The 26,214-nt window shown below is 36.9% G+C and overlaps 1 protein-coding gene across 1 annotated transcript in view; it reads right to left on the reverse strand.

The window, feature by feature from the left end:
- PIKFYVE (phosphoinositide kinase, FYVE-type zinc finger containing) overlaps positions 1-26,214 on the reverse strand; it is a 73,219-nt gene that overhangs the window by 14,616 nt on the left and 32,389 nt on the right. The window contains 20 exon segments of the mRNA XM_032479169.1: positions 1,573-1,693; positions 2,507-2,645; positions 2,844-2,920; positions 3,507-3,567; positions 4,635-4,725; positions 5,635-5,789; positions 5,890-5,998; positions 6,398-6,511; positions 8,135-8,313; positions 10,315-10,486; positions 11,160-11,231; positions 12,316-12,416; positions 14,098-15,257; positions 15,498-15,624; positions 16,269-16,409; positions 19,723-19,830; positions 21,841-21,915; positions 22,582-22,762; positions 23,185-23,314; positions 24,920-24,979. Coding sequence (XP_032335060.1) covers positions 1,573-1,693; positions 2,507-2,645; positions 2,844-2,920; positions 3,507-3,567; positions 4,635-4,725; positions 5,635-5,789; positions 5,890-5,998; positions 6,398-6,511; positions 8,135-8,313; positions 10,315-10,486; positions 11,160-11,231; positions 12,316-12,416; positions 14,098-15,257; positions 15,498-15,624; positions 16,269-16,409; positions 19,723-19,830; positions 21,841-21,915; positions 22,582-22,762; positions 23,185-23,314; positions 24,920-24,979 — 3,373 coding nt within the window.

Genomic DNA, 26,214 nt, shown 5'->3' on the forward strand with positions numbered 1-26,214 from the left:
TCAGAATTGTTTTTTAAAGCAGATGGTTCTGGATTCATCACTCCAAACAAAGCTTTTCACACCAGCAAGATTTTGGGCCATATTCATCTCAAAAAACATATACAATGAACAGCAGAAGTGTAAAACACTTTGTTCTACTATAAGCTTGAAAAGTCTTCTAGAAATTGTGGAAATGTACTTCTAGACCAATAGCTGCTCTCCTATCACCACATGAAAACTCAATGGTGTTTCATTTCAGCCCAAATCTTGCTTCCCTGACTTCCATCCTAAACCCTCTATGGAAGCATTCATTCATTTGAGCAACAGCCATTTACTGCCCTAATGTGCCAGAAACACAATGTCAAGAAAACTATTACTAAGCATCTAATACGTGTAAGTTGTTAACAATACAGTGGTGAAAAATAGGCATGGTACAGTTTACAGTACAGTGAGGTAAGGAAACACATAATCCTACAAATAAATTAAATGACCTTCTGTGACAAGTGTCCTGAGAAAATCCTGAGAGCACATAATAAAGAGTCCTAATCTGTTTGGGGCAGAGAACTTGGGGAAGGGTCTGGTAAAGTTTTCCTGAGAAAGAATGCAGAGGGCTTAATGACTAAGAAGAAAGTGAAGGCCATGTGCAAAGGCCACAGACAAGAGGGACAAAAACCCAGTCAAGCAACAAGATATTCAAGTCTGAAGCATAGAAAACAGGAAACTTTTATAGTCTGCTGTCACAGAATGCATCACATACTATAGTGTGAGTTTCTATCTGTCTCCTCCCCAGAACTGTGAGCTCTTGACAGCAGGGATCTTTCCTTACTAGTCGTGTTCTATATCCTGGGGTACCAGAGCTGGTGCTCGATAAGTTTAAACGTTGACTGAATAAATAAAGACATAAGTCAAGAGAACAAAATCCTTATTAACAACTGTCCACCTTTTGGATACACTTGTACCACTGTAACAAGTACAGCATCTGACAGCCAAACAGGTCAACCAGCGGAAGAAAAATAAACTCTCACAGCCAGCCTGTTTTCTCCTACTCTGAGTGAGCCCAGTACAAACAAAATCACATGAAAACTTACATGGGTCATTATATTTCATTACCACTGTTAAAATTAAAAGCACCATGTCTCAGTAAATTTTTGGGTAATATCCTCATATACAATCATCAATATGTTTTTAAGATGATGAGGTGAATAGATGTAGCAGTCTATCTTCAAAAAACATATATAAGTAGTTCTTTTCAGAACCAGTAATCTTAAGCATTAAGCAATATTAGTTAATGCTTTTTTCATCCACTCATCTACTATACAATGATTACATGTTCTACAAATTATATTATACCAAAAGACATTTTTTTACTATGATGAAGCATAATTTAGGATTGAGAAATACATACATACAGTTAAATAAACACATTTAAATATGGAGAGTAAATCTATCCAAAAAGGTTTTCATTCTTTTTTTTTATTCTGCTCCATTATAGGTTATTACAAGATACTGTATATAGTTCCCTGTGCTATAGAGATTTTTTTAATAAAGTGAAAATAAAACCACCAAACAGCCACTGGCTTTTATAATACTTACAAAGGAAATGGAATAGGGTTATAGCTATTTCCTGGAAGCAAATTTGCAAAGATGGCTTTCATGGTTGATTTTTCCTTCACCTGGCTGTCTGTAGATCCCAGCAAATGACCATCAAACACATCTGGGATGAAAAATATTCTACTTACATGTTAATATTCAGGAGGAACTAAAGAAAGTATATAGTGTCAACTATATTTCTTTTCCTTTATGGAACATGGACATATGCACACTGTAATTACCAATTAGGGTATAAGATTTCTGATCTAGGAATAATGACTATTATAGGTTGAAACAGGAAGCAATAAAGAAACATACACAGCACTAACCCCAAGGGGTTCTTTTTTTTTTTTTTTTGCATTTCAACATCTTCGAAGTTGAGATCATCCTGCAGTCGATGGACTCTTACCATCACAGGGCCAGGCAGCAGCCATGGTGAGACCACTGCTCAAGCATGCGTGAACTTAGTCACAGCTGTTCATGTTGCCACTTCAACTCAATTATGTGCACTGTGGCTATTACATCTGAGTTTAACTGCAATTTTAAAGTTTACACTACAATTAGGTAGTTGCTGCTTAAACAGAAAGCAAGAGAGAAGCAAGGCATAAATTTGCTATGAGTGAAACAAATATTTATTGTTGGAGAAATGGCTGCAATTTCTCTTACTTTCTTACAAGGCAGTAATCATGTGCTTTAGGGGACTTAAGAAGTAATATCCCCAGAAAGTAGATGAAGCTGAGTAACATTTTATTTTACTGAAATATTTACACGTCAAGTAATGCAACTGAAGAAGGGATATAATAAAAAGCTAAAACTAAAAGAGCACTTTCAATACGTAAAAATTTTAAATCCTAAGGGATAAGAAAGCATTGTGTCAAAGCACTCAGAGTGCTTGTCTCTTCTACATGAAGTGCAGTGAAAGTGACTGGAACCGTACCTTCGGAACTGCTGGCAGTATCAAGGTCGGGGGGCCCTCCCACCACCTGCTCAGGTGCGGTGTCGGGAGGAGTGGGCAGCTGGAGGTGGGGGGAACTGGTGGACCCCTGACTGGAGAGGGTGGCTAGGAAGCTGGTCCTCTAAAGAAAAACACAGCCTTAAATGAGTCACTTAAAAACATTATGTCCATTTCTACCTAATAGTAATGTTTTTTAAATGCCAACTCATATTTCTACTTCAGACACCAAAGAATTTTAGCTTCTTAAAAGTTATGTAGATTATTTTAGTGCATATTTTAAAAATGGATACAAAAATCCAGGCAGGGTATATGACCTGACCACAATTAGATCTTGCACTGTGACTGGCAACCAAGTCCGGCTCCTATCCAATCTTTGCACTCGACCACAATGCCTACCTAAATATTAGTTCATTCAAATTAATAGGGAATGAAATTATGACACTACTGGGGAAAAAAAAACTCATGCTTATTCTCAGGGGGGAAATTCACTTAATTATAAAAGAAAAATTTCAAGAATGATGAGTTGAGTTCTTTCTCTACAAAGATAAGTAAATTTTCTTACACATTTTCTAGGATGGCACCAAGTTATTCAATAAAATACTAAGGAAAAAAATATCTTAAGTGTAGAAAATATTTTAGTGATATAAAAATATTATTTAAACTCCGTAAGATTTTTGCTATGAAACCTAAGAGTTGACTTTGGAACAAGCGAAACAGGAATTCAGTTTTCTTTTGTCTTTTTGTTCTTCCTCTAAAAGCGGACTTCTCTATTGTGTATTTCTACATCCTAACTTATCTTATGCAATGTACTTTATGATAGTCTTAAACTGACAGTGCTACAAATGCCCTACAGGAAAGGAAAAAAAGTATGTGAACAATTGCATCAGAAAAAAGTTCTCAAAATTAGCAGTTAAAAACAACTTGTAGACTAAGAAATGTCTTTAAATTCAATGACAAGTGATGACCAGACTCAAGTACCAACCTTTTTCTCCATTTTGAAGCCCTGGAGAAACATTCCGTGGAGATGCATCCATTGCACTTATCTGTAGAAGAGTAAATACTTTGTTCTTAAGGAAGCATTAAAATAACACTAAAAAAATTTTTTAACCCAGTGAATCTTAAACATTTTGGTCTCAGGACAGTTCTTTCAACCTTTTAAGAATTATTAAGACACAAATAGCGTTCGTTTATGTGGATTATACCTTTTAATTTTTACCTTATTAGAACTAAAACTGAAAAAAATGTTAGAACATGCACTAATTCACTTAAAAATAATAATAAAACCACCACATATTAACATACATAACATATTTTAATTTAAAATATTTTCTAAAAAACAATTGGTAAGAGTGACATTGAAATGTTTTATACTTGTACAAATACTTTAATACCTAGCTTAAATTTCTCTCTAACTTCTGTTTTTAATCTGTTGAACTATATTATTATGATCGAAGTATATAAAGAAAGTCCAGCCTCACACAGATATATAGTTGAAAAAAGGGTATCTTGCAAAGCCCTTGAAATGGTCTTGGAACCCTGGGGGTCTATGAACTACACTTGGAGAATATTGCTCTGAACAGCAGCTCCCAGACCCTTTAAAGCATCTAAGAACTACTTATGATTATCCATTAAGCCTAGTAATCTTCTATTATCCACTGGACTTTCTCAAGTCCCATTATCCATAGATAAGATATATTTAAAATGACTATCAGCCCTGTGTACAATTTCATTATAAAGGCATTTCTTAGATCACTGCTTAGAATGTTCTGTGATTTGCTCACCATACTAGAGAGACCTCCCTCCATCATCCACTCCCTTAGCATCACAACTTCTCCTTTATTGCACTCACTGCCACTGTGATGCTGTCCTCAGTGATGCCAGTAGACAGTAGTTTTTGATAAATGTTTCAAACAAATGAATTATATTTTATTTCAGGCTAATATAAAAAAATTAATCCAAGTCACATCACTTTGAAATCTTATAACCTCAAAATGAAAAACTCTCATATTATTAATAGAGTATGTGTCAAACTACCACTTCTGAATGTCATAAGAGAAATTTATTTTATTTATATCAGTGAAGGCCCCAAGACAAAACTGCATTTTAGTACCTTGCTTTCTTCCCCTTGTCTCAGTCTTCCAGGACTTGGAGGAACTGAAGGCCGCTTTCTACCCTTTTCCTGCTGGAAAAGGTCCTGCAACCTACAGTTAAAGAAAAGGGGTTGGGGGGTGAAGAAGAACACGGTTTTGTTTCTAATATCCCAAATAATGTTTATAAATTTTCTCCTTATAGCTTTGAAACCACAATAATTAGATTTTCCTCTTTGAATTGTCACAGATGTTAAAAACTGTACGTAAGTAAGACTAAATTTCTGTCTTATTTCTAATCAGTCAGTTGTTACTGACATGACTATAGTTATTAAAAAATAGCAAGTTATTATGAGTCAGCACAACATAACATTAAAAAACACGCTTGTTAAAGACCAATGGGCCTGGGCTCAAAGTCCAGCTCTGGAATTAACAGCTGTGTAACTTGGGCAAATCCTTTAGTCTCCTAGAGCCACAGTTTCCTCCTTTGTAACGTGGAATCAGTATACATACATTGGAGGACTCGAAATGAAATAAAAGAGTGAATGTCTGTCTAGTGCCTTACTTAGTGCCTAGCATAATCCAAGTGTTCAATAAAAAAGTTACGATGATCTAACTGAACTTTTAAATAAGCATTAAAGGGAAATATTTCCTAACATAAAATATTTAAATAAAGGTGTAAGATACACAAAATAGTGGAGTTCAAAGTCCTGGCCTAAAAAACAATGATCCCTCCACGGCATACCTAATCTCAGTAAGCACACACATTGTAGGTATTCGAAGCAGCACTGAAAGCTACTCTCAGCTTTGTTTTTTAACCTTCACAAGTTACTCAAATATTAGCATATACACCTTAAAGGATGAAAAGAGATGGGGGGTGGTAGTGGTGATAAAAATAAAAATTCCTACCACTTGAGAGTAAAATGAAAAATCCGTAATTAATAAGGACACTCATATCAAAAACCTCACAGGAGAGCAAATTTTGCAATCATATGAAAGAAATACCAGGCTGCCAAGTCACACCTGTTATTCCAGGCTTGCAGCACTTCGCAGAGGCTTTGCTTCTTGGCGATGAGCGACTCAAAGACCGACTGCAGCTGCTGAGGGGTCTCCATGGAGGAGGACAGGAGCCGCGCCTGCATCTTCTCAGTCCAACTCTTGAACTCGCCTTCCTCCATCTACAGAGGAACAGAAACCACGCCAGCAATCTAAGAAGCCCTCGAAAGGAACTTCCAACGAGTTCACAACTCTGGGGTTCCTGTCAGAGAAATGAATTACCTCTTTTTGTGCAAAGATATCTTCCATTTTTTCCTCTCTTGTTTTGCTAAATGTATCAGTTTTCAGAGATGCAAGTCTTTCATCGACAGCAAGATATACCTGTGAAACTCTAACAATATAAACATAAAAAATACTAAACACTTTAGAAAATCAAAGTTTGTAATCAAAGTTTCTAATCTCACAAAAGTGTCACACACAAAATTTAACTATGTCTTCTCTAGTTAAGAATCACATTCAATTTTGTAGAACAAAAAAGACCTGAAAGGACGTACATCAAAATTTTAATAGTTGTTATGCCTGAGAGGGTTTGACCTTTTTTTTAAATACTTTTATGCACTATCTACATTTTTGCTTTTTTACATCAGGTATGTATAACATACAATTAGAAAAATATGGTTATTTCTGTTTTCAAAGAAAGCTAAATAAACAAATCTGATATTTAAAATAGTTTAGATTGCAGGCAGTACTAAACAAACAAAAAAAGATGATCAAAGAATATAAAACTTACTTTTGAAAGAAGTCCTTCAGATCCTGAAGAAGGGACACTTTTAATGGGACTTGACGTTTAATGAATATTTTGGGAAGCGGAACACATACTTCAAGAAGCCGAATGGGAGAATAACTGAAAGAGAAAATACAAGTAATAGTAGAAAAGTGGAAAATAGTTTAGTATTTTGAGTAGAAGTGTATCACGATGGTCAACTAAATCCTATGAGGTATAAGATATCATGAAGTTTCTATAAAATGGCATCTTAAAACAATCATAAAAATATTGAAGACAACTTCATCAACCATTATAAATATTCTCCTCAGTTTTAAATAGATGTTATTTTGTTTGTTTTATCCCCGCACTGTGATGTCATCATTTATCCCTCAAGGCCACCCTTCTGTGCTTTAAAAACAAAAATGACTGGGATATAAACCTCTATGAACGAGGAGAGGGACTCCTTCCTACAATTAGCTCAGACGCTGGTATTCACTACCTTCTCAGCTCCCAAGGATTTTTCCTGAGTTTCTTTCCCACCTGAAGTTTATGTTGTCTACTAAATGCTATATCCCACTTAGGCCCTAGGTTCATGATTAACAGCTCTTGCTTAAAATAGGTAACAGGGTTCGATTACAAATATCTGAGGACCTATTATGTGTCAGATGCTATTTTAGGTGCTGAGGATACAGCACTGAATAACGGACAAAATTCTTGCCCTCATGATTCAGGAATAACAAGATTTGGGCAATAAATAAAAACAAATAAATACTTAAAATACATTTTACATCAGACAGTAAGTGCTACAGGGGAAAACAAAGCAGGAAAATGAGGCAAAGACTGCTAGGAGAAATTTGAACAAAGATCCACAGGAAGTAAGGAAAAGCAGGCGGATGTGTGGGAGCAGACAGCTCAGAGGGGCGAGAGCAAGTGCAAGGCTCCCAGGTAGGAGCCCACGTGGCAGAAGTGAGGCCCAGCCAGGAGGCCAGCGAGGCTGCAGCCCGGTGAGCGAGGGCAGAGCAGCAGAAGGTAAGCAGCCAGAGCACGTAGGGGCTTAGAGGCTTGTCAACAGACTCTGGCTTTCACTCGGGGTGAAACAGACACCCATGGAAGGGTCTACAGTAGAAGAGTGGCCTGAGCTGATCTGCATATAACAGGATCACTCTGACTGCTGTGTGGAGAACAGGCTGCAGGGGGCAAGGCCAAAGGGAAAAGGATCAAGGTTACTGCAATGATCCAGTGAAAGATAAGAGAGACTCAGTCCAGAGTGGTAGTGGGAGAGGTGGTGAGATGTGTCCAGATTCTGGATGTATTTTGAAGAAAGAGCCTGAAGGCTTTCTCAAATCATTTAATACTAGTGTAACTACCCAATCTTTGAACGAGTGATTTTAGCTCTATAATATCTGATTATCCTTACACTAAGTAATGTCTTAGCAAAAATTCTGACAAACTCTTAGAAGCAAAAACATTGGTTAAGTGCAACACTTGTAGTAGCAAATCTACTAGTTCTTATGAGGACTCATTCCTTGCTAGCTCTATTTGTGAGCTATAAGCTCTCTAAGTGAGGGTAATAACAATACTTATTTCTTAAAGGAGTCAATAAAACAATAACACTGAAAGCTTTTTGCAGAGAGTATGACCCTCTGCATTTGAAAAGGTGAAGGTGGAGAACAACACACACCACAAATTAGTAATAGCAGAAATGTTGTAACGCCTTCCCAGGAGTATGTGATCGTGCACAGGGTCGCTCGGACTTCTTACCTGAAAGATGCCACCATCTGGTTATAGGAGAAATACTGGTGATAATCATGGTGGATGGAATGACCACATGGCTCAGCATTCGCTCTACGAGTGTACTGGTGCCCATAAAACCTAAGTTCAAGGTACTTTGCAAATGACATGGACCAGGACTCATTGGAAAGAGCAACAACTGGTGTTACCTGAAAGTCAGCATAAATTGTTATCTCTAATCACGTATTGAAAATCTCTTTTTTAAAAAACAATGTGTTTTCTTTTTTAGTACAAATCTAGTATATACTGACTGCAGAAAACCGGAAGAGAAAATGTTTAGAGGTGAGTGGAGTTAGGGATGGCTGAGGAGCGCTGTATCGCCAATAATCCCACCACCACCAACACACTGTCTGCTTTCTTTCCATAGATGATGAATCCACATATGCATAGCTAGTACATTTATAAATAAAAGCTCTATGTAAGTAGTTTCATAACCTTTTTTTCTTTCACTTAGCAACATATCATAAATATTTTCCTACACAGAATATTCTTCTACGACTTGATTTTAAAGGCTGCAGAGTACCCCATTGTATGTCCATATTTAACCAATCCCTACTGAGATACATTTAAGACACTACAAATTTTTCTTTATTTTGATGAACTTCTTGTATGTGTGTGGGGTGGGTGGGTATGTGTGTATACATACAAATATATACTCTTATAAATATCCATTATTATTTTCTTGGAATAAATCAATAAAAGTGGAAACTGGTAGGTCAAAGGACATGAACATTTATACAATCTTTGACACTTTTTGCCATACTGTATCCCAAAACAGGTATACTGGTTTACACAATCTCCAACAGTATCTGAAAATATCAATTTCCCCACTTCCCTACCAATCTCCAGAATTATAAATATCTGAAATGTGACTTCTTTAAAAATAAATAAGTAAAAACACTCCACTTATTTTATTTGTACTTCTTTGACTACTAACAAGTAAAATTTATTTGCACATGCCTACTGGCCATTTGTATTAAAGTGCTTTAACATGACCTTTGCCCATTTTTCTATTATCATGGCTTATAGAAATTTAATGGTAAGTATATCAATGTTTCGTCACAGATGGAATGTTTTTGACACATGAAGGTTTTCATTTCTGTGTAACAATAACTGTTTACCTTTTCCTTTCTAACATAAGCTCAAAGGTGGAAGTTTTTGTTTTAAAATAAAGTGCATATACCAAGCATGCAAGATATACAGGTCAAATTTTAATTATTCATCTAGTTCACTGGTCAATCTACAGAAATTCACATATTCCACAACAAAATATCGCCAACTATTTACCAGGAACTAAGGGCCTATAAGACCAAGTATAAAAAGAAACACCGATCATTACAAGAAATGATTTCATGGCTGTATGTTTACTAGCACAGAAAGAACCACCTTTGACTTTGCACTCCTCAACCACAGATATTGACAGACTGCACTGTTATTTCATATGTAATTCCCATTTGTGCTTCCAAAAGCACACTTTAAAACAAGCTAATTAAAATAACAATGAAGTTAAATTTGGCGCTTGCTCACTGCAAACAATCTGGATAAAAAGTGTATATAAAAAACATAATATTGGCACAAAAATTTCCTCCAGAGTTAGAAAAGCACACAGAAGAAATAAAATACATGGTCCTTTCCTCAAGAATGTATATGTAAACCAAAAGAGATCAAGTAAACATAGTTTCCTCTGTATCTCTTAAGACAGAAATGTTGCTATAGACTCAAACTTGCACAAACACCCTTGCATACTGTAATTATTGTTACAAGTCTGTCTCCTGATGAGAGGAGCCATACCTTGTTCTTTTCTCATTCCCAGGGTCTAGTACAGTACCTGGCACCTAGGTGGTGCTATACCAGTGCTTACTGAATGAGCAAACAAACATAACTGAGAACTGTCAAAATACAATCTCCATATATTTTATTGGACAAGGTACTTATGTTTTATATAATGGATGATAAATCCTAAAATGAAATCTTCAAGAAACAAACATTAAATGGAACATACAGCACTAGGAGGTAAAATAAATAAGAGCCCAATGACCAATAACAAATCCAAACTAATTGACACCACCCTCATCCCCCAAAAAGAACTATACAAACAAAGACATAGGTGCTATTTTATTTGAAATATCACAACAACACGGTATACTTACCTGTTTGCAGATTCTGCACCAAGAATAGGTAAGAATTGTATGCTGGTATCCAGGTACTGGAGAATCCAACTCCTTCAGGATTATCTGCACACAGCCTTGGCCATGGACAAAGCGTCGAATGTGATGCACCATGGGGGTATCACAGAACATGCTAGGACACTGATAGGAAGGCCTTTGACAAAAAAAAAAAAAAAAAAAAGGTCCTCACATTAACCACAAAACAAAGAAGCACGTATAGTGAATACTGGCTAATCAGAACCACTGTCAAGAAAGCGCAGCAATCTCTCTCTAGAGTAAGGATGGCCAATGGACAATCTCCACAGGGTACCACTTGTCCTGCTCTGAGCCTGCAGCTGAACATCTGCCTTCAACCAAATCACAGGGATAGTTTCCACTTGTTAAGCACCTTCTACTTCACCGAGCATTTCTAAAACATCATCTCATTTTATCTATTAAAACTCCTAACATTTGTGCAACTTGTTATTCCCTATAAAGGGAGCAGGTACAGATTAAATTACTTGCTCTTTGTCATGTACATGGCAGGTGATAGCACTAAGCTTAAATCGAGGTTCCTTAGCTTCTCTTTGAATCACTGTAAATACAAACATCCTGAAAAAGTCTTAGGGATTACAGGGTAATTAAATGGGCAAAGATGTGAATAATGACTTGGAGAAGACATCCTGGGTTGAATATGAAACAGATTACTCCATTGTATGGTACACCCTGACATGTGGCATGAACATCCAGGTCACACAACAATGCTTTAACTCATGTTTATATTTTAGGTTGAATTTCTGGGCATTAAAACAGCATAAATGGAACACAAGGAGAAGTTTGGTTCTTACCTGAAACAGTATCTCTCTAAAAATATTCCTAATGTAAGGTCATTTTTCCCATAAAATTCCATTGTTACAATCCTAAAAGAGAGGGTTGTTTCTTAGAAACATCTCTTAAGAATTACCACCCAGCAAGACATTTCACAAGATTACACACTGATACCTGTTAGATGTGCTTATAATATAGTATTAAAACAGCTGATATTCTCTTATTGTTAAAGAACAGGTTTTATCTCATCTGATAAAACAGGTTTGGACTAGCCACACTACCACACTGTATCCACTCCCAATCTATTAGTATCTCATGAAACTATTTAATCAAGATGCATAAACTCTAGTATTAAATGAGTAAAACTGATTTGAGTTAGGAAGAAGTAGAAGTTTCCTCTACAAAGCGTTAAGCCCTGTCAGTATAAAATGGGACCCCATCTCTGCTCTCCAGTCCACACTGTGACTGAGCACGAAGAACAGCAGCTCATACTCTTCCAGGAGAGCCAGTTCCTAACTTTACACCCAACTTATAAATGTCCACAAATAAGAGACTTCGGCTATACATACCCTGTTGAAACCCACATCTTATTCAAGCCTTGATCTAAACTCTCGGAGAAAATTCCTAAGGGCTGGCCCAGCCCCAAGCCAGCTGCTAGAGCCAAACTGATGCTGAAGAATCCCTGAGCTCACTGGCAGAAGTGTTTCTGGTGACCAAAATTACACTATGGAATACATTTTGTCTTGGAAAGTACTCCAAAAACAACAGTTATGTTCTACAGTACTTTTAAAACTCAAAGGTAAAAGGCTGCTTTTATAAAAAAAACGATACCTAAAGAAAATCTGCCTACTTTGCACATGTTCTCATCAAAACACTTAAAACTAGCTCTTATGGATCAACTTTCTCACTTTTTTTATTATGAATTTCTCTTCCATCCCTCATATCCTTTTCACTGTTGCTTAAGGTACTCTCATTTACTTCTACCTGGGAATAAATACAAATTTCATATTTATTTCACAAGTTTAAAAGTTCCATCAATTTATATATGACCAGCAGCATGCCATGAACTAGAAAACAGATCCTAGTGGCTGAACTTTCGAAGTTGCTGGAATTCTGTTCTTAAGTACAACAGTAGGGGGTGGGAGGGTCGGGGAGGGTGCTGGGCAGGAATCCTACCAGGGACTGACACAGGCACTGGGAGCATTGCTGGACTGGGCAGAAGAGCTGCTGAAGAGCACGCACAGTCTCTGGTGGTTGACAGGGTTCAGACAGTCCACCTGGAAGAGAAGGAACACCCGGATGAGCACCTGGAAGGTGTAACGCACTCCAACCCCAAGGCCCGCCTCCAACATCCAACACATTCCACTCAATCATTAGAGCCCCTATCATCACTACAGGGGTTCCAGGGAAGGCTTAAAACTGTAAGAAACTAAATGTAAGGAAGAAGAGCAGTTAGTGTTTGGGGTAAAGCAATCCAAAAAGTTAAGTACACTAAAAAATACAAACAGATGTCCAAATAGCTTGTTTTCTTAAATATGCTTTATTTTTAGGAAACTGCATTAAGTTATTCTGGAAGTAAACAGTTACTTTAATATGAAACAGTCAGAACTGATAGCTAGATATAACACCAATCTGAGACACCTAGAAATCTAAATTCTAAGGCATTTATTGATTTGTACTTTTTACCTTTTTTGATCACGAGAAAGGTTACACCTGTTTCTACTGAAATTCAAATAGTACAGAGGTATATGAAGAAGTTCATGAAGTACATAAAGCTTCTCTTCCTTCGGTGCTGCCCCACCGCTCAAATTGACAAATTTGACTGTATGGTTAAAAACCATGCACTTCTTTCGTTAGCTCACACACATACACACACAAAAACACCCACAGGAGTATATACAGGTGATTTTTGCTTTTTATAAAAATGGGATGATGCTACGTCTATGAAAATACAATTTGCTCTTTAAAACTAGAAAGTGTATCATGGGCTCTCTCTAGGTCATTAAACGAGATCCAAGTCATCCCTTTTACAGCAAACAATTAGAAATAACGCTTTGGTAAACATCCTTGTACCTACATAAAATGTAAGTATCCTTAAACAAAACGCTTACTTATTTCTGCAGGAATAGATTATAAAAGATAGGAATCCTAAATCAAAAATATACACATACTCATGGAAATTATAAGACTTCCCTGTCACTTTTAATAAGCTTGGATAAATGTATATAAGTTTATGTAAATTTTATTAGAAGTATTTTTCCATGCCTCATTAACCATAGCTCTTATCACATTCCTTTTTGCCAATCTCGTAAATAAAAAACGGTACACCATTATTATTTAATCCTTCCCTACCAGTGAAACTGAACATCTTCTTACTTATTTTATTAAACAACTGCATTTCTTCATCTAGAGATGGATTTATTCATTAGTTTTATTACCATCATTATCAATAATGTATCCATGAATGAATCTTTAATTTGCCTTCAATTTCTGTTTAAAAAGTAAAAAGGCAGTCATAGTTAAATAATAATGTAAAGTGTTTTTATGTTAAAAAACAAATACATCTAACATTTCTTAAAAACACATCCATTTCCTACAATAAGCTTCCAATTCTTACTCTCCTTCTCACTACCATTAAAAGGATCGAGGATCATCACACTACACTCAAGTCATCCTGCCAGAAATTTTAAGTAGCTCCCCACTATGCCCTACCCTCAGAGCTCTTCCTAGTTTACTGTGAGCTCAGCCTGAAACCCTCAAAACCCAGTTTCATTACACTAAACTCCTATTTCATACATTTTAAAGCAACATATAAACCGAAAGATCTAAGATTGAAAAAAAAAAGGAACTATTTAATAAATCTGCACACAATTTGTCATGTTTGATTTTTTTACCCTGCCATAGCAGTTTTTTAACACATTCTAAATTTACACAAGCACCCAAAGTGGTCTTGCTCACCTTTGTGGACCACACTGCATCACTTGTAATCAACCCTTTCTCTTCATCACCCTCAGTTTTGCTTCCTGATTTGCCACTTGAAGTACCTGATGCCTCCTTCGAATGGACAAAAGGGTCTGAATTTTTTTGCTGAATTCTTCCTCCTCTGGCCCGATAGTCAGCCAGCATTCTCCCCAGGCTCTGGCTATCACCCAGATGCTCGGCAATTCTGGTGCTCACTAGCTCATGGGAGGGTAGGACTTGAATAGACTTGGCCTGAACACTTCCATTCATGCCCTGAAGGCCGGGGAGATCCCTGAGCAGCTGTTTCTTCCGCCTGCTCTCCATTTCTTTGAACTCCTTGTTGAGGAGAGGAGACCAGTACACCTGCTCTGCAAAATAATCCCGGGTAGAGCATCTCATCCCCTTTTCAGTTAAAAGGAAAGGTTCCCGGAATGTGATTACTGGGGAGATACACAGGATCACATCTTTCAATTCCTGTTTGAAGGTCAAAGAGTAAGTCTTTCGTTTATCTTCAGAAGAGGTAACTTCCTCAGTGATGTACAGTCCAGTGTCATCCTGCAGAGGGTCTCTGAAGGCTCTCATCTGGCTCTTGGGATCCTGGAGCTCCTCTGTCTGCTGCAAAGTCTCTGGCTGTTCACCGCCTATGGCATCTTGTTGGTCGTCCACGTGGAGCGGCAACAATGATTCTGGTACCGAAGGAAAGAGGGCACAGGGTGCACCTGCCAGGCAAGCTGCTGTAGCATACTCTTGATGCTTCGAAGAGGCGACATCCTGTGGAACGCTTTTATTTTCCTGGTCACCCTTCTCAAACAGAATCCTTGATTCTAGCAAACCACTATCATCAGAGGGCAGAAAGTCAGGAAGGAAGTCAGGCTCCCGGGGGAGGGGACTTCCGCTGAACGGCTCTTGTGCAGCCCCTTCATCCTCCTGTCCCTCAATCAGAGAATGGAAGGAAGGGTTTTGTGTTAATGTAGGAGGCATAGCAAATTCATCCATGAGGAAGGAGATTTCTAGTTGAGAATGATAAGCTACACAGATCATAAATATTAGGATCTCCTTAACTCGAGCCAGCTCATAATCAGAGCCTCCTCTAAGCTTGATTGTACAGCCCAGGTGCTGTGGACAGCCTTCAAAAAACATCAGTGTTTTGGTTTGTTCTACAAATAAACAAACACAAAGTTAAGAAGGCTTAGGTGGGGATCCAGAAGTCCAGGCAGAATTAATTCACCATCTTAACATCTACAAGAGAAAAACCCTTAAGCAAGACCATGGTTGCCTGCCCTCATTTAACCACTGCTAATAGACATGTCCTACTAAATAAATGTCGTAGCGCTGATGAGTTTACTCATTTCCTCAGCTCCCCAGTTTCAGGTGAATCTATGCTGAAGATTACTCACCATTAGGCAATTGGAACATCTGCATATAAAATTTGTGACAGGTGCCCAGGTGGGGTTTTGTAAGCAGCTGGTCCATCGACATTACCAAATCACCTTGGGTCATCCGACTGATTCGTTCTAAAACTTGCTGGAACACAGAACATTATATTACAAATTAGAGAAGAATAAAATTGTTAGTAAATTTAATCTGGAAAAATAATAAGAACATTTGAAAATGCCCTCACAATGAATTTCCTCAATTTTAATAATCATGACTTCAAGTGATCTACACAGTTACTTAGTAATCAATATGCATCCACTAAACTAAACCATACTTATATTAATAACATCACCAAAGGCATTTAAGCATCATGCATTGGCACAAGATACTGATGGGGGGTGGGGAACTTCTAGAATTGGTCTCTATTCTGAAGAGAGTAGCTTTTCAAAGGAGAGAACATTTTCTGCTTGCATAAGTCCCCAAACAAAATGAAGTCTCCCCAAATACTACTTATTAACTAATGTCTATCACACCTTTGGTCTTGCAGACACCTATAATGAGTGTTACATACTCATTATGTATGAACTTTACGTTAATTCCACTTCTTCCAGCCTGAGATTCTCCAGTCTTACATAATGGAATCACCGCCATGCCTGTTCCACTTTCAGTATATATGACACAGCCAAGAAATAAATAATCAAAGATCCCTGTACATTTACCACACATGCATATAAATTTTAAAGCTGTGATTTTTTTAAATGATATAAAAATAGAAAAATAAGAGCACTCACTGATTTTACATTAATCACCAAAGTAATGCCGTGTTCCAGTAACATGTCCTGGGCAATTCGAGATACTGTTTTCTCAACTAGAACCAATGTAGGTCGAACATCAACTATTCGCTGAACATAATTCTTCAAGAATTCCCTTTCCTAAGTAAGAAAAATCGAAAATATTATACCTGGTATAATTCAGGATCTAGACATATAAAAATATTAGGACAGTCTGACTATTAAAATCAAACTCAGCCTAAGTTTTCCTCATTCACAAACCATAGCTAGTAGATATTTCTTACTAAGTAAACATTCTAAGTACTGATGAATTAACTCATCTCTCAGGCCCCTAATCTCAGGTGAAACTATGCTGAAGATCACTTACCACTGCTATAAGCGAATTAACTCAAACACAACCAGGAATGTTATTCATCATTCTAAACTGTTGATTATGCTTAAAAGAGTGTCAAGGAGAAATTCCATTCTCCAACTCACTAATTTTACTTTGAAGGATTCTGAATTCTTAATAGCCTATCATATAAAAGCCAAGAATCCAATTAGCAAGCTCTCAAAAGTTAAAAGAAAAAAAAAAAAAACCAACCTCACAACTCCCCAAATGAAAGCAATTTCTAAGCGTTTTTAATATAGCTATGGCTTCCGTCTTGTACGTTCTGAAACTAACCAGAGTATCTCCTGTTTCGGGTACCTGAATAAATAGCTCTCCAACAGATGCTATTTCAGCTACTTCCTAATTTCAATCTCCCAATAGATCATACTCTACCTAGAACAGCTACAGTTAAAAACTAAAATATAATGCTTAATACAATTTCAAGACAAAAACTTATTTTCAAAGCAAATGAATACTGTAAATAACAACCAGAGTTAAAATAACAAAATTCATTGTTTCATAAAATTTCTGGGCTCAGACAGGAGACAACTGAACGTGGGAGCATGTCTGTCACTTCTGCTCCATATGCCCAAAGCGTTTCTGCGCAGAACCGTATTCACGGTCAGTGGCATCAGCACCGGACGAACCTATTCCCTGCAATGAACCTGCTCTGTTATGAAGTACATTTCTTCTCACCCTTCTCCATTTTATTCATAGAAATTGTACATTTTCAAATTCTCCCATTACTAACAAAATGGATTTTTTTCCCTGCAATGTGTTCATTTCCTACTGTGCTTATTAAATTGTAATTTAACAACATTTAAAAAGATTTTATTTGTGCAGCTCCAATAAAGAATAACTAGAATAAGCTGATTTTTTTTTTTAAGTTTCTGGCCTCTGGTACAGGGATAGCAAATACATTTATTCTCAGTTTCAGCTCCAGTCAACTATTATGATTATACACGAAGCATCATGTTAAGAGAGGGGGCCTGGGCCAGGTTCAGAAAATAAAGAGCACCAGGAGGCAGGCCAGGAACACAGAAGGGAGCAGTGGCAGACCAACAGACCCAGCCAGACTGGTCTTGTGAGGACGGGATGAAGTTATAGGCTACTTATCTCCTTGCCCTTTGTTTCTCATCCTCCTTTTTCTATCTTTCAGCTTCTTTGATTGGTGATTCCACACTGAGTGGACCAAAACAAGGAAACAAAAAGTCAAATCAGTTGATACTTTCTGGCAATTCAAACTAAAAATCTTAATAGGAGAGGGGAGGGTATAGCTCAATGGTAGAGTGCATGCTTAGCACGCACAAGGTTCTGGGTTCAATCCCCAGTATCTCAGTTAAAAAAATAATAAATAAATAAACACATACATGCATACCTAATTACCCCCTCAAAAATTTTTTTTGAACTTGAATAGGGCAGGAGTTAAAGATATAATAAACTATGTTTTAAAGCCCTGATGATCATGATGCTTTAAGTTATACGATTTAAATCTTGTTTATTAAGTATGTATTTGTCCAGAGCATACTTCTCTGCTCTAATATGAAGACTTTATTAACCTGATTATAAGAGTGAAGTTAAAATAAAGAGGATGAATTTAAGTATAACTTTTTTGTAACTAAATACCTGTGGATTTCAATTTCTAGTTCATCGATTCTAAGACATAACAATTTTAAGCATTTTAACATCTTTGCAATCAGGATCCATCTTGCAATCAATGTGGCTGATTTAAGCCTAGAAAAGTCTTTCTCTGACACCTCTGGTGAGATCAAGAAAACTCTCAGCATCAAAGTGTCTTAGTTCCATGAACAATAATTATGTGTCCCCTTATTCTTTCAGTTCTCACTGAAAAGTCACAGTAAATCAGAGCTAGAAGGAATGGTATAAATCTCGTTGAAATTCCTCATTTTCACTGATACATAGCTGAATTCCAAAGAGGCAACAGCCCCAGGTAACAGAGTTCACTAAGCAATAGAGCAGAGTTTCATAAACCAAGATGCCTTTCACCACAACTAAGTTTATTCCGTTGGTGTCTACGAATTCAGAACAAAAGTGATTGCTCCTACCACTCTTGGAAAAATGCACCTATCACCTATGAATTTTCAAGTAATGCTTTTCCTAAATGTTTCTGGAACCAAATATAAGTGTTTCTGCTATAATAGAATATACACATTCCTGAAGGCCTCCCATTTTGAACAAGTTCAAATTAATTAATAGCATTTATGGGAGAAAAGAGGTTGGGGCAGATAATGTTTAAAATCTATGCACCTTCATGTCCAGAGCACAACAAGAATAATTGGTACCTTGACAAAGAACTTGGACAGCCCAGACAGGCAGCTCAATATAGCTGGAGGGTACCTCAAGGGAAAATTAAAATGTACAAAAGCAAGAGTACAAATGGAGACGGAGCTCTGAGCAGTGAGCTCGTAAGAGCCATCCAGGATCGGGAAGGGGGTAGGGGCGGTGCGTCTCTCTACAGAGAGAACTCTTTGAGCAGGAGCTCACTTTTAATTTCTTAAAATGGAGCCAAAAGCATCCCTGCTTGTATAGGAGTTGCTCTGTTTTTCTTTCCAGCTGAGGGTTATAATCCTACTGCAGCTATTCTGGGCCTCTTTACTTAAAAACCACAAAGAAACCAACACAACTTCCACCTGACATTTTTCCCCTCTACCAACTGTGTGTGAGCTACCTGGTGTTCCAGAAACACATGTTTTAGCAGAACTATATTAAAAACCAGGTATTACCATTGGAAATCTGATAAGTTAGAGAAATCCTTAAAGTAAATCAATGACCCAGGTGGGACAAGAAAACAGTATTCCTGTTTTCACTTTTCCTTCCATATATTCCCAAAAAGTTGTATATTGCATTTAACACTTTGAAACTAAAAATAAGGAGTGACAGAGGTATTGGTAAGTTTCTAAAGTATAATACATACAAATGTGTTTTTATAAAATTTTTAAATGAAACAAAAGCAATGACGTTTCTTTGCCAAATTTAATCAACTGGAACGTGTTACAAGAGTTTGCAAGCAACATAGTACATAAATGTCCCTCCAGATCACTTGTTGCAGTAAGAAGTTCTTACCTGAAGCACAATAGGATCAATGCAAGTAAATTTAGTTTCTTCCCTGTAGAGATACTCAATGGAACACTTCAACAGAAGAATTTTGGGGTTTTTAATAGACGAATTCATCTAAAAAAATGAATACTTGTTAAAACTTTGAAAGTTTGCACTTTATAGACTTCTTTTAATAATAACTTTAAATTCACACTGTTCATAATTCCTTAGATTATCTCATTATACTCATATTAAAATACTCTCATTTTGCTATTTTGTGGTGATCTTTTATATTTTTTCAAAGCAAATAATTAGTTCAGAGCAATGCAAAATTCTTCAAATTGGCTTTTTATTTTTCTCTAATGTTGTTTTGCCTAATCCTCTATACTCTAAGCAACTTATAAAAAATTTCTAATGTTGCAAGAAAAGATATCAAGCCCTGAGTAGAGGGGAGAGGGGTTTAAGGATGAGCTATTTCACAAACTCCCAGAGATCGACAACTCTTCGAAAAGCAGAACTTAACTCTTCTGAAATTCGAGAAGGATAGAAGGAGAAAAGAAAATACTTCCTGAATGTATTTTTAATAGAATAAATTTCCAAGCAGTCACAAATTTGCAAGCCAAACTGGATAACAAGAAGTTAAAACAGAAAACCTCAAAGCATATCCAGAAGCAAAGACTCAAAAAATAGACTCTAACCACACAACTAAAGCCACAGGCAGAACAGCCTGAGTCCTACAATCGAAATTTCCGAGCTTACAGAGGCCAAACCGGCAAATGGCCCTGAAAGCAGTGACTCATCAGCTGGGAAACTACATTCAGGGCTCCTAAAGCTACTACAAATTAAAGACTATCTCTAAATATAGTCAGTGGAGCAAGACAGCCATTCATGCATACGTTTCTACCAAACCCACATACAGTTTTTAGTTCTGGAGATGAGCACAACATATTTACCCCTGAATTCAACAAAGACCATTTAATTTGATTTAAAGTACTACTCTTGATGGTTGAAGCGCTGTTTTAATAAGACTCTATATAGAAATATGGACTCTGGATCATTGCTATGAAATAATATTAAATCAAAACATACTTTTATTTATCTATAGTCACTAACAATTTTCAGGAGGCTTAATGCCTTACAAAAAATAAATTATTAGTCTCTGCCTAGAGAAGAGTGAAAACAGGACCACAGTTCGTCCATCCAGTTGCTCAGGGTAGCATCTGCCTGAACTCTCACTGTAACCAAATCAGCATCCTGAGGTGGGGCTAGGGTATCTCCATTTTTAATAAGTTCCCCTAAGTGATTCTGAAGCACAGGAAGGTCTGAGAACACTGTTAAAGATCAGTGGTTTCTCATAATGTGCGAACCAATAAACAACACTGGAAATACCCGTTGTGCCTCCATTAAGAGGCCCCACCCTTCCCCGACCCAGCCTCCCCGTCCCCTAAACATACTGAAGGAGAATGGCTAGGGTTTGGGCTCAGGAGTCTACATTTTTTGAAACAAGGTCCACAGGTGACCCTGATGCACACTACACTCTGTGAATCAGGAGCCTCCAGAATAAAGTTCAAGACCTTTAGTGAGATACAAACCCTTCCTTGGCTGCTTCCTCCAGCCTCATCTCCTGCCATTTCCCATCTTGCACCTTAGGACCTCAGAGTTTCCTTAATACACCTGGTTACTTCACCCTACTTCTTTGTGCTAGTGCTAGAAAGAGGCCTCAGGGCTAAAAGCAGACAGGAAAGATGACAAGGATAACTGAAATCCAGTGATAATTCTGAGCTGAGCCCTATGAAGAAGAACAAAGTTTTCAAATGGTAGGCCTCTGGAAGGACTCCAGTCTGTTAGAAAATCTTGTCCCCCTAAGATGCAGTGGGGTCAAGGGAGAAATGTTATCACTGTCCTATCACCCTGCTGGTCCAGAAACCTTCTTCTGTCTGATGAATTCCCACTATCCAAGTCATAGTCATCGTTGGCTCTGGGAGACTCTCCCTGAACATCCAAAATTTCACCCTCACAGCAGACACCACTCGTCACCTCTCAATGTCCATTCTCCTTTTCGTCCATGATTAGGGCACCTCCAACTTGATAGCTTGGCACATAGTCATAGTTTGCTGAACTTCACTGCTGAACTGAATCAATTACCTTTTTATGTGCAATATTCTTGGTACAAACAAATCCATTGACAACCACAGAATCAAACTTCTTTCCACCGGGGATCTAATGAAACAATTAAGAAAACAATAAAATTCAATTATACATCCTTAGAATCTAGTCAAATCAATGCTATTATTTATTTCTACTTTTTAACTATTATGTAACCAAATAAGCACAAAAAATTCCAATATGTATTTCTTCCTTTCAACCAATAATTAATGGCATCTTAGCACATCATCAATTTTCCCACTTCCTACTCTCTGACATACTATCTGGTACTCTAAAATATCACTTGACCAAAAAAATTGATGCCAGATGTCAATTAAGACCATTATTAAGTTAAATATTATAGGCAACAAATACAGAAGAGACTCCATTACTATCTAAATAAAGCAACTACCCCCTGCTTTTCCTCAGAACAGTGACAGTAATCTGTGGGACCAGGCGTTCTCATAGATGACACATCAGGAAGAGGAAGTAAGAAAGTTTGGGCTCCCAACTCTCTACAAGTCCAGCTCACCCTTGCCCCCAGTTCAGCTCTCACTTCCTATGAGTGGCTTCCATGACCCCCAAGTGCACTGCTAACAAACACAGCAAACAGAAAAACCTCCCCCTCGTCGCCTAGCACCCCTCATGGTATGAGCCTTTCAGAGCACCATTAAGAGACAAATTATTCTCAGGCCCATCTCATTAGTTCCCAGCATTAGGGAAGCATTTAGCAGAGCTCACTTTTTTGATGTGGACAAACTGACGGATGTCCATGTCATCATCCCGGTTCTTGACATCAGGTCGGACTGTCTGAACAACCTGGCAGACTAGTGACACAATGATGTCCCTCCAAGATGGTGACAATGATTCATTATGGAGCAACTGTTGGAGTAGTGCCATCATGTGGTTATGGTTAGCTGAACTACAAAAATGTTACAGGAAAGAAGTTTGCATAGTTAATACTGACAGAGACAATAATTCTGAAAATGCAACAAACAGTCTACAAAGAAAGGAACAAATGAATTATGGCTCACAGATAAGATCTTCTTAGTCAATTTTATTCTTTCAGCAAATCTGCGCCTTAATGATTTTGTACATAAATGAAATCTGTGATTATCTTCAATTAAGATGACCCATTCAATCTGATGAAATTTATAACACATAAATGACAAAAGGGACAGACAAGCACAATTTAGGACTCATGTTTTATAAAAAATTTCAACAGAATAGGCTTTATTTCCTAAGTAATGTTAGTATTTTTGACTTTATAAGGAAGAACTATATATGTGCCTATCACGTCACTGAAGAGTATAAAAATGCAGAATTAAAACTGAAAAGCCTTACAGCAACCTCTCCATGGCTTGTTTCTCTCCATTCTCTTCCCTTAGCAGCTCCAGGTTGTTATGATGCCAACCCAAAGGTGTGAAAGGCAGCTCTTTGGATTTTTCCTCAACTCGACGATTAAATAAGGATTCTAAGTGTAAAATAAAAAATTATACTTCATTGTCATGTTTTGCACCATCTATTCCTAGAAATAGAAATTGCCGCCTTATTTTAAAAAATTTTTTAACTTATCCAATTCAAAATGTTGGTGTAAAAAACACAAGGACATTTACATACATAAAGAAAAGAATGAAATCTGAGTTAGATCATCAATATTCTCAACAGTCAAAAACAGACAGAACTGTGAAAAGCAAATTTACATAAGCCAACTAACACTCTAAAGAAAATAACTATAAATACAGCCTCTGGAAAACAAATAAAACGTTTTTTTACAGTCCTTTTATTTATTTGGGGACATTAAAAAACAAGGTGGTTAATTTTCTCTATAAAATCACAAACTGAAAACTGCATTCAACAGAAATCTGAATGCAAGCAGAACAACATGTGATCGTGGGGGTGCTGAACTTTAAAGAGAAAAACTCAGCTCAGATACATCTGAATTGGTACACGGCAGCATAGAAAGCATATTCAGACAATCCTTTTAGTGTTTCTTTTTCAATACTGGAACAAAGGCTTTCTTTTTTACTGGCAAAACTTCTACAAGTCAGACCTAAAAATTAACTACAAAGAAATTAAAACATGACAAAAAAACAATTTATGTAAACTTTTGTAAATGGATCAAGACAAAAAATATTAAGATAGTATTAAATGCTTTGCAAAAAAGATGCTCACTAAATAACTGTTGAAAAATGTGACTGAATAAATGGAAATAGGTGAAAAATGCTTAAAAAATTCTCTAATCTTTCCTATCCTAAAGCAAAGTAAACAAAAACACTTTGGAACAGTCCAGCAGACCACACAGTAAAGCATGAGTCCATCCCAAGTGAGGTACAAGAACTGCACATTTCAATTATGTAAATCCTTGGTCTACAAACATCTCATTAAACGAGATGCCTGGAGGTGAATTTAGAAACATTGCTAAGTTATGACACCAGCTACAAGTGGCTGCCCTTGTACCAGCTTGCCCCACCTTCTTTTGTGTGAAACTCTCCCATTATCTGAGGCCTAATCTGTAGAGTGTTATGGACCGATTAAGTACGTCTTCACTCCACGGCAAGCTAAGTAGGGAAGGGGTTAGAAAAGGCTTGTATTCTTCTGTACTTCCTTTTGTCCCCAAAGAAATGATCAGCATAACTAGTTATTTATCTTCTGTCTACTTCTCTTGTCAGCTCCAAAGGGCAGGCAGCATCCTCAACTGGATAAGGTGTGCCTGTGGGGTTTCTGATAAGCTTGACAATTCCTGACGGTATGAGTATCAATACTTAATACTATATTCATGACATAGGAAAGCATTAACTATTTATGTCTTTAAATGAATAAAATTCGAATTCTATTTTAAAAAGCTCTTAAACAACTACTTTTCAGACCAGAGACCTTCTTCAAACCAAATTCAAGTTTAAATTTTCGGTTCTCAACAGGTATGTTACTACACATATTAAAATCTGTGTTCCTGTGATACTAAAATAATCAAATATATTGTCAGAACCTACTCTGCGCCAGTCAATGTGCTAGGCCCCAAGTATATCCTCACAAACAAAAGAGACACCACCCCATGTATAGCTTTTGATAAAATTACCTTTGATGAAGGCGTCACTTATTGAGAGCTGTTGTCCTCCATTGTCAGAAATCAAATACTCTGCATACCAGGGAGAGAGCAGAGAGAGGAGGAAGGAAAGAAGAGGCTTATGACTATAACACAGCAGCGTAATTATACAGAAAACACACCCACACACAAAGTATTACTCATACTAAACCCATCACTGCCCGGCCAATTCAAGAAAACTTTAGGCTAAAATGTCTGTTTATAACTTGCTCTGCACACATCACACTAAACTTGATAAGGCTTAAATTAATAACTCAACAGAACCTTCAGACAGTAGCGACAGAAAATCTTTAACAGATCATTTTTCCCTTACCAAAAAGTGAACTGATTTATGAAAATTATGATCATTAGTAATTTGCATAACAAGCCTAAAAAGTTATACTCTTTCTCATATATAACTGTATTATTTAACAAATGATGAGTCCACCTATAAACAAGGTAGTTTCAGATAGAGAATCCACCTCATAAAACATAAGGTGGGTTTTTTTAAATTTCAGAATATAAGCTATAAAACAAATGAATACAAAAGTGACAATGGCAGGGAATAAAGTTATAACTCATCAGGATTTTTCTTAGGTTTTGAATTAGTTATAGTTTTTCAAAAATTCTAATCAAATACTTCCAAATATTTGCCAAAAAACAGCCGCTGAACACACTCTGAGCATGTTCTTCCAGAACTTTTAGAATATTGAATAGTTTTCTTTTAAGTGAAACTTATTCTTTACTTTTACTTCCCCATGACCTTTTCTCTGGGTCTGTGACCAAGCACAGCTCAAATGAGGTTCTTTCTACCATGAAAATTTAACCATAACGCATTTTAAGTCCTTTAAGACGAAGGTGCTTCACAAAATTCTTTCCGAGCAGATTTCATTTATAAATAGGCTTAAAAAGTCAATGTTTATAAGCCAATATGCTCATCCTTCAAACAAGAAAGTAGAGAAAAGGCATTATTTCAAAAATTCAAGGATGCCATGCCAAACACAGTAAAATCAAGTATGTGGACAAGTGAAAATAGATGTTACACTTTACTTCTACACCTCCCTCACAGTAATTAATGACGTCAACCCCTGTTCATTCAACTGATGCAGTGGCTTTACAAGCTTTACTTTTCATACTAAAAGATATATACACACATACATAATTCCAAAAGTGACGGATTTTTCCCATTATGAAAAAATTTCAAACAAACAAAAAATCCTGTATACCGTCCACTTAGATTCAACAATTGTTAACTTGCCATATCTGATTTCTCTCTCCATATACGCATA

The sequence above is a fragment of the Camelus ferus genome, chromosome 5 (assembly GCF_009834535.1).
Source record: "Camelus ferus isolate YT-003-E chromosome 5, BCGSAC_Cfer_1.0, whole genome shotgun sequence".
Lineage (NCBI taxonomy): Eukaryota > Metazoa > Chordata > Mammalia > Artiodactyla > Camelidae > Camelus > Camelus ferus.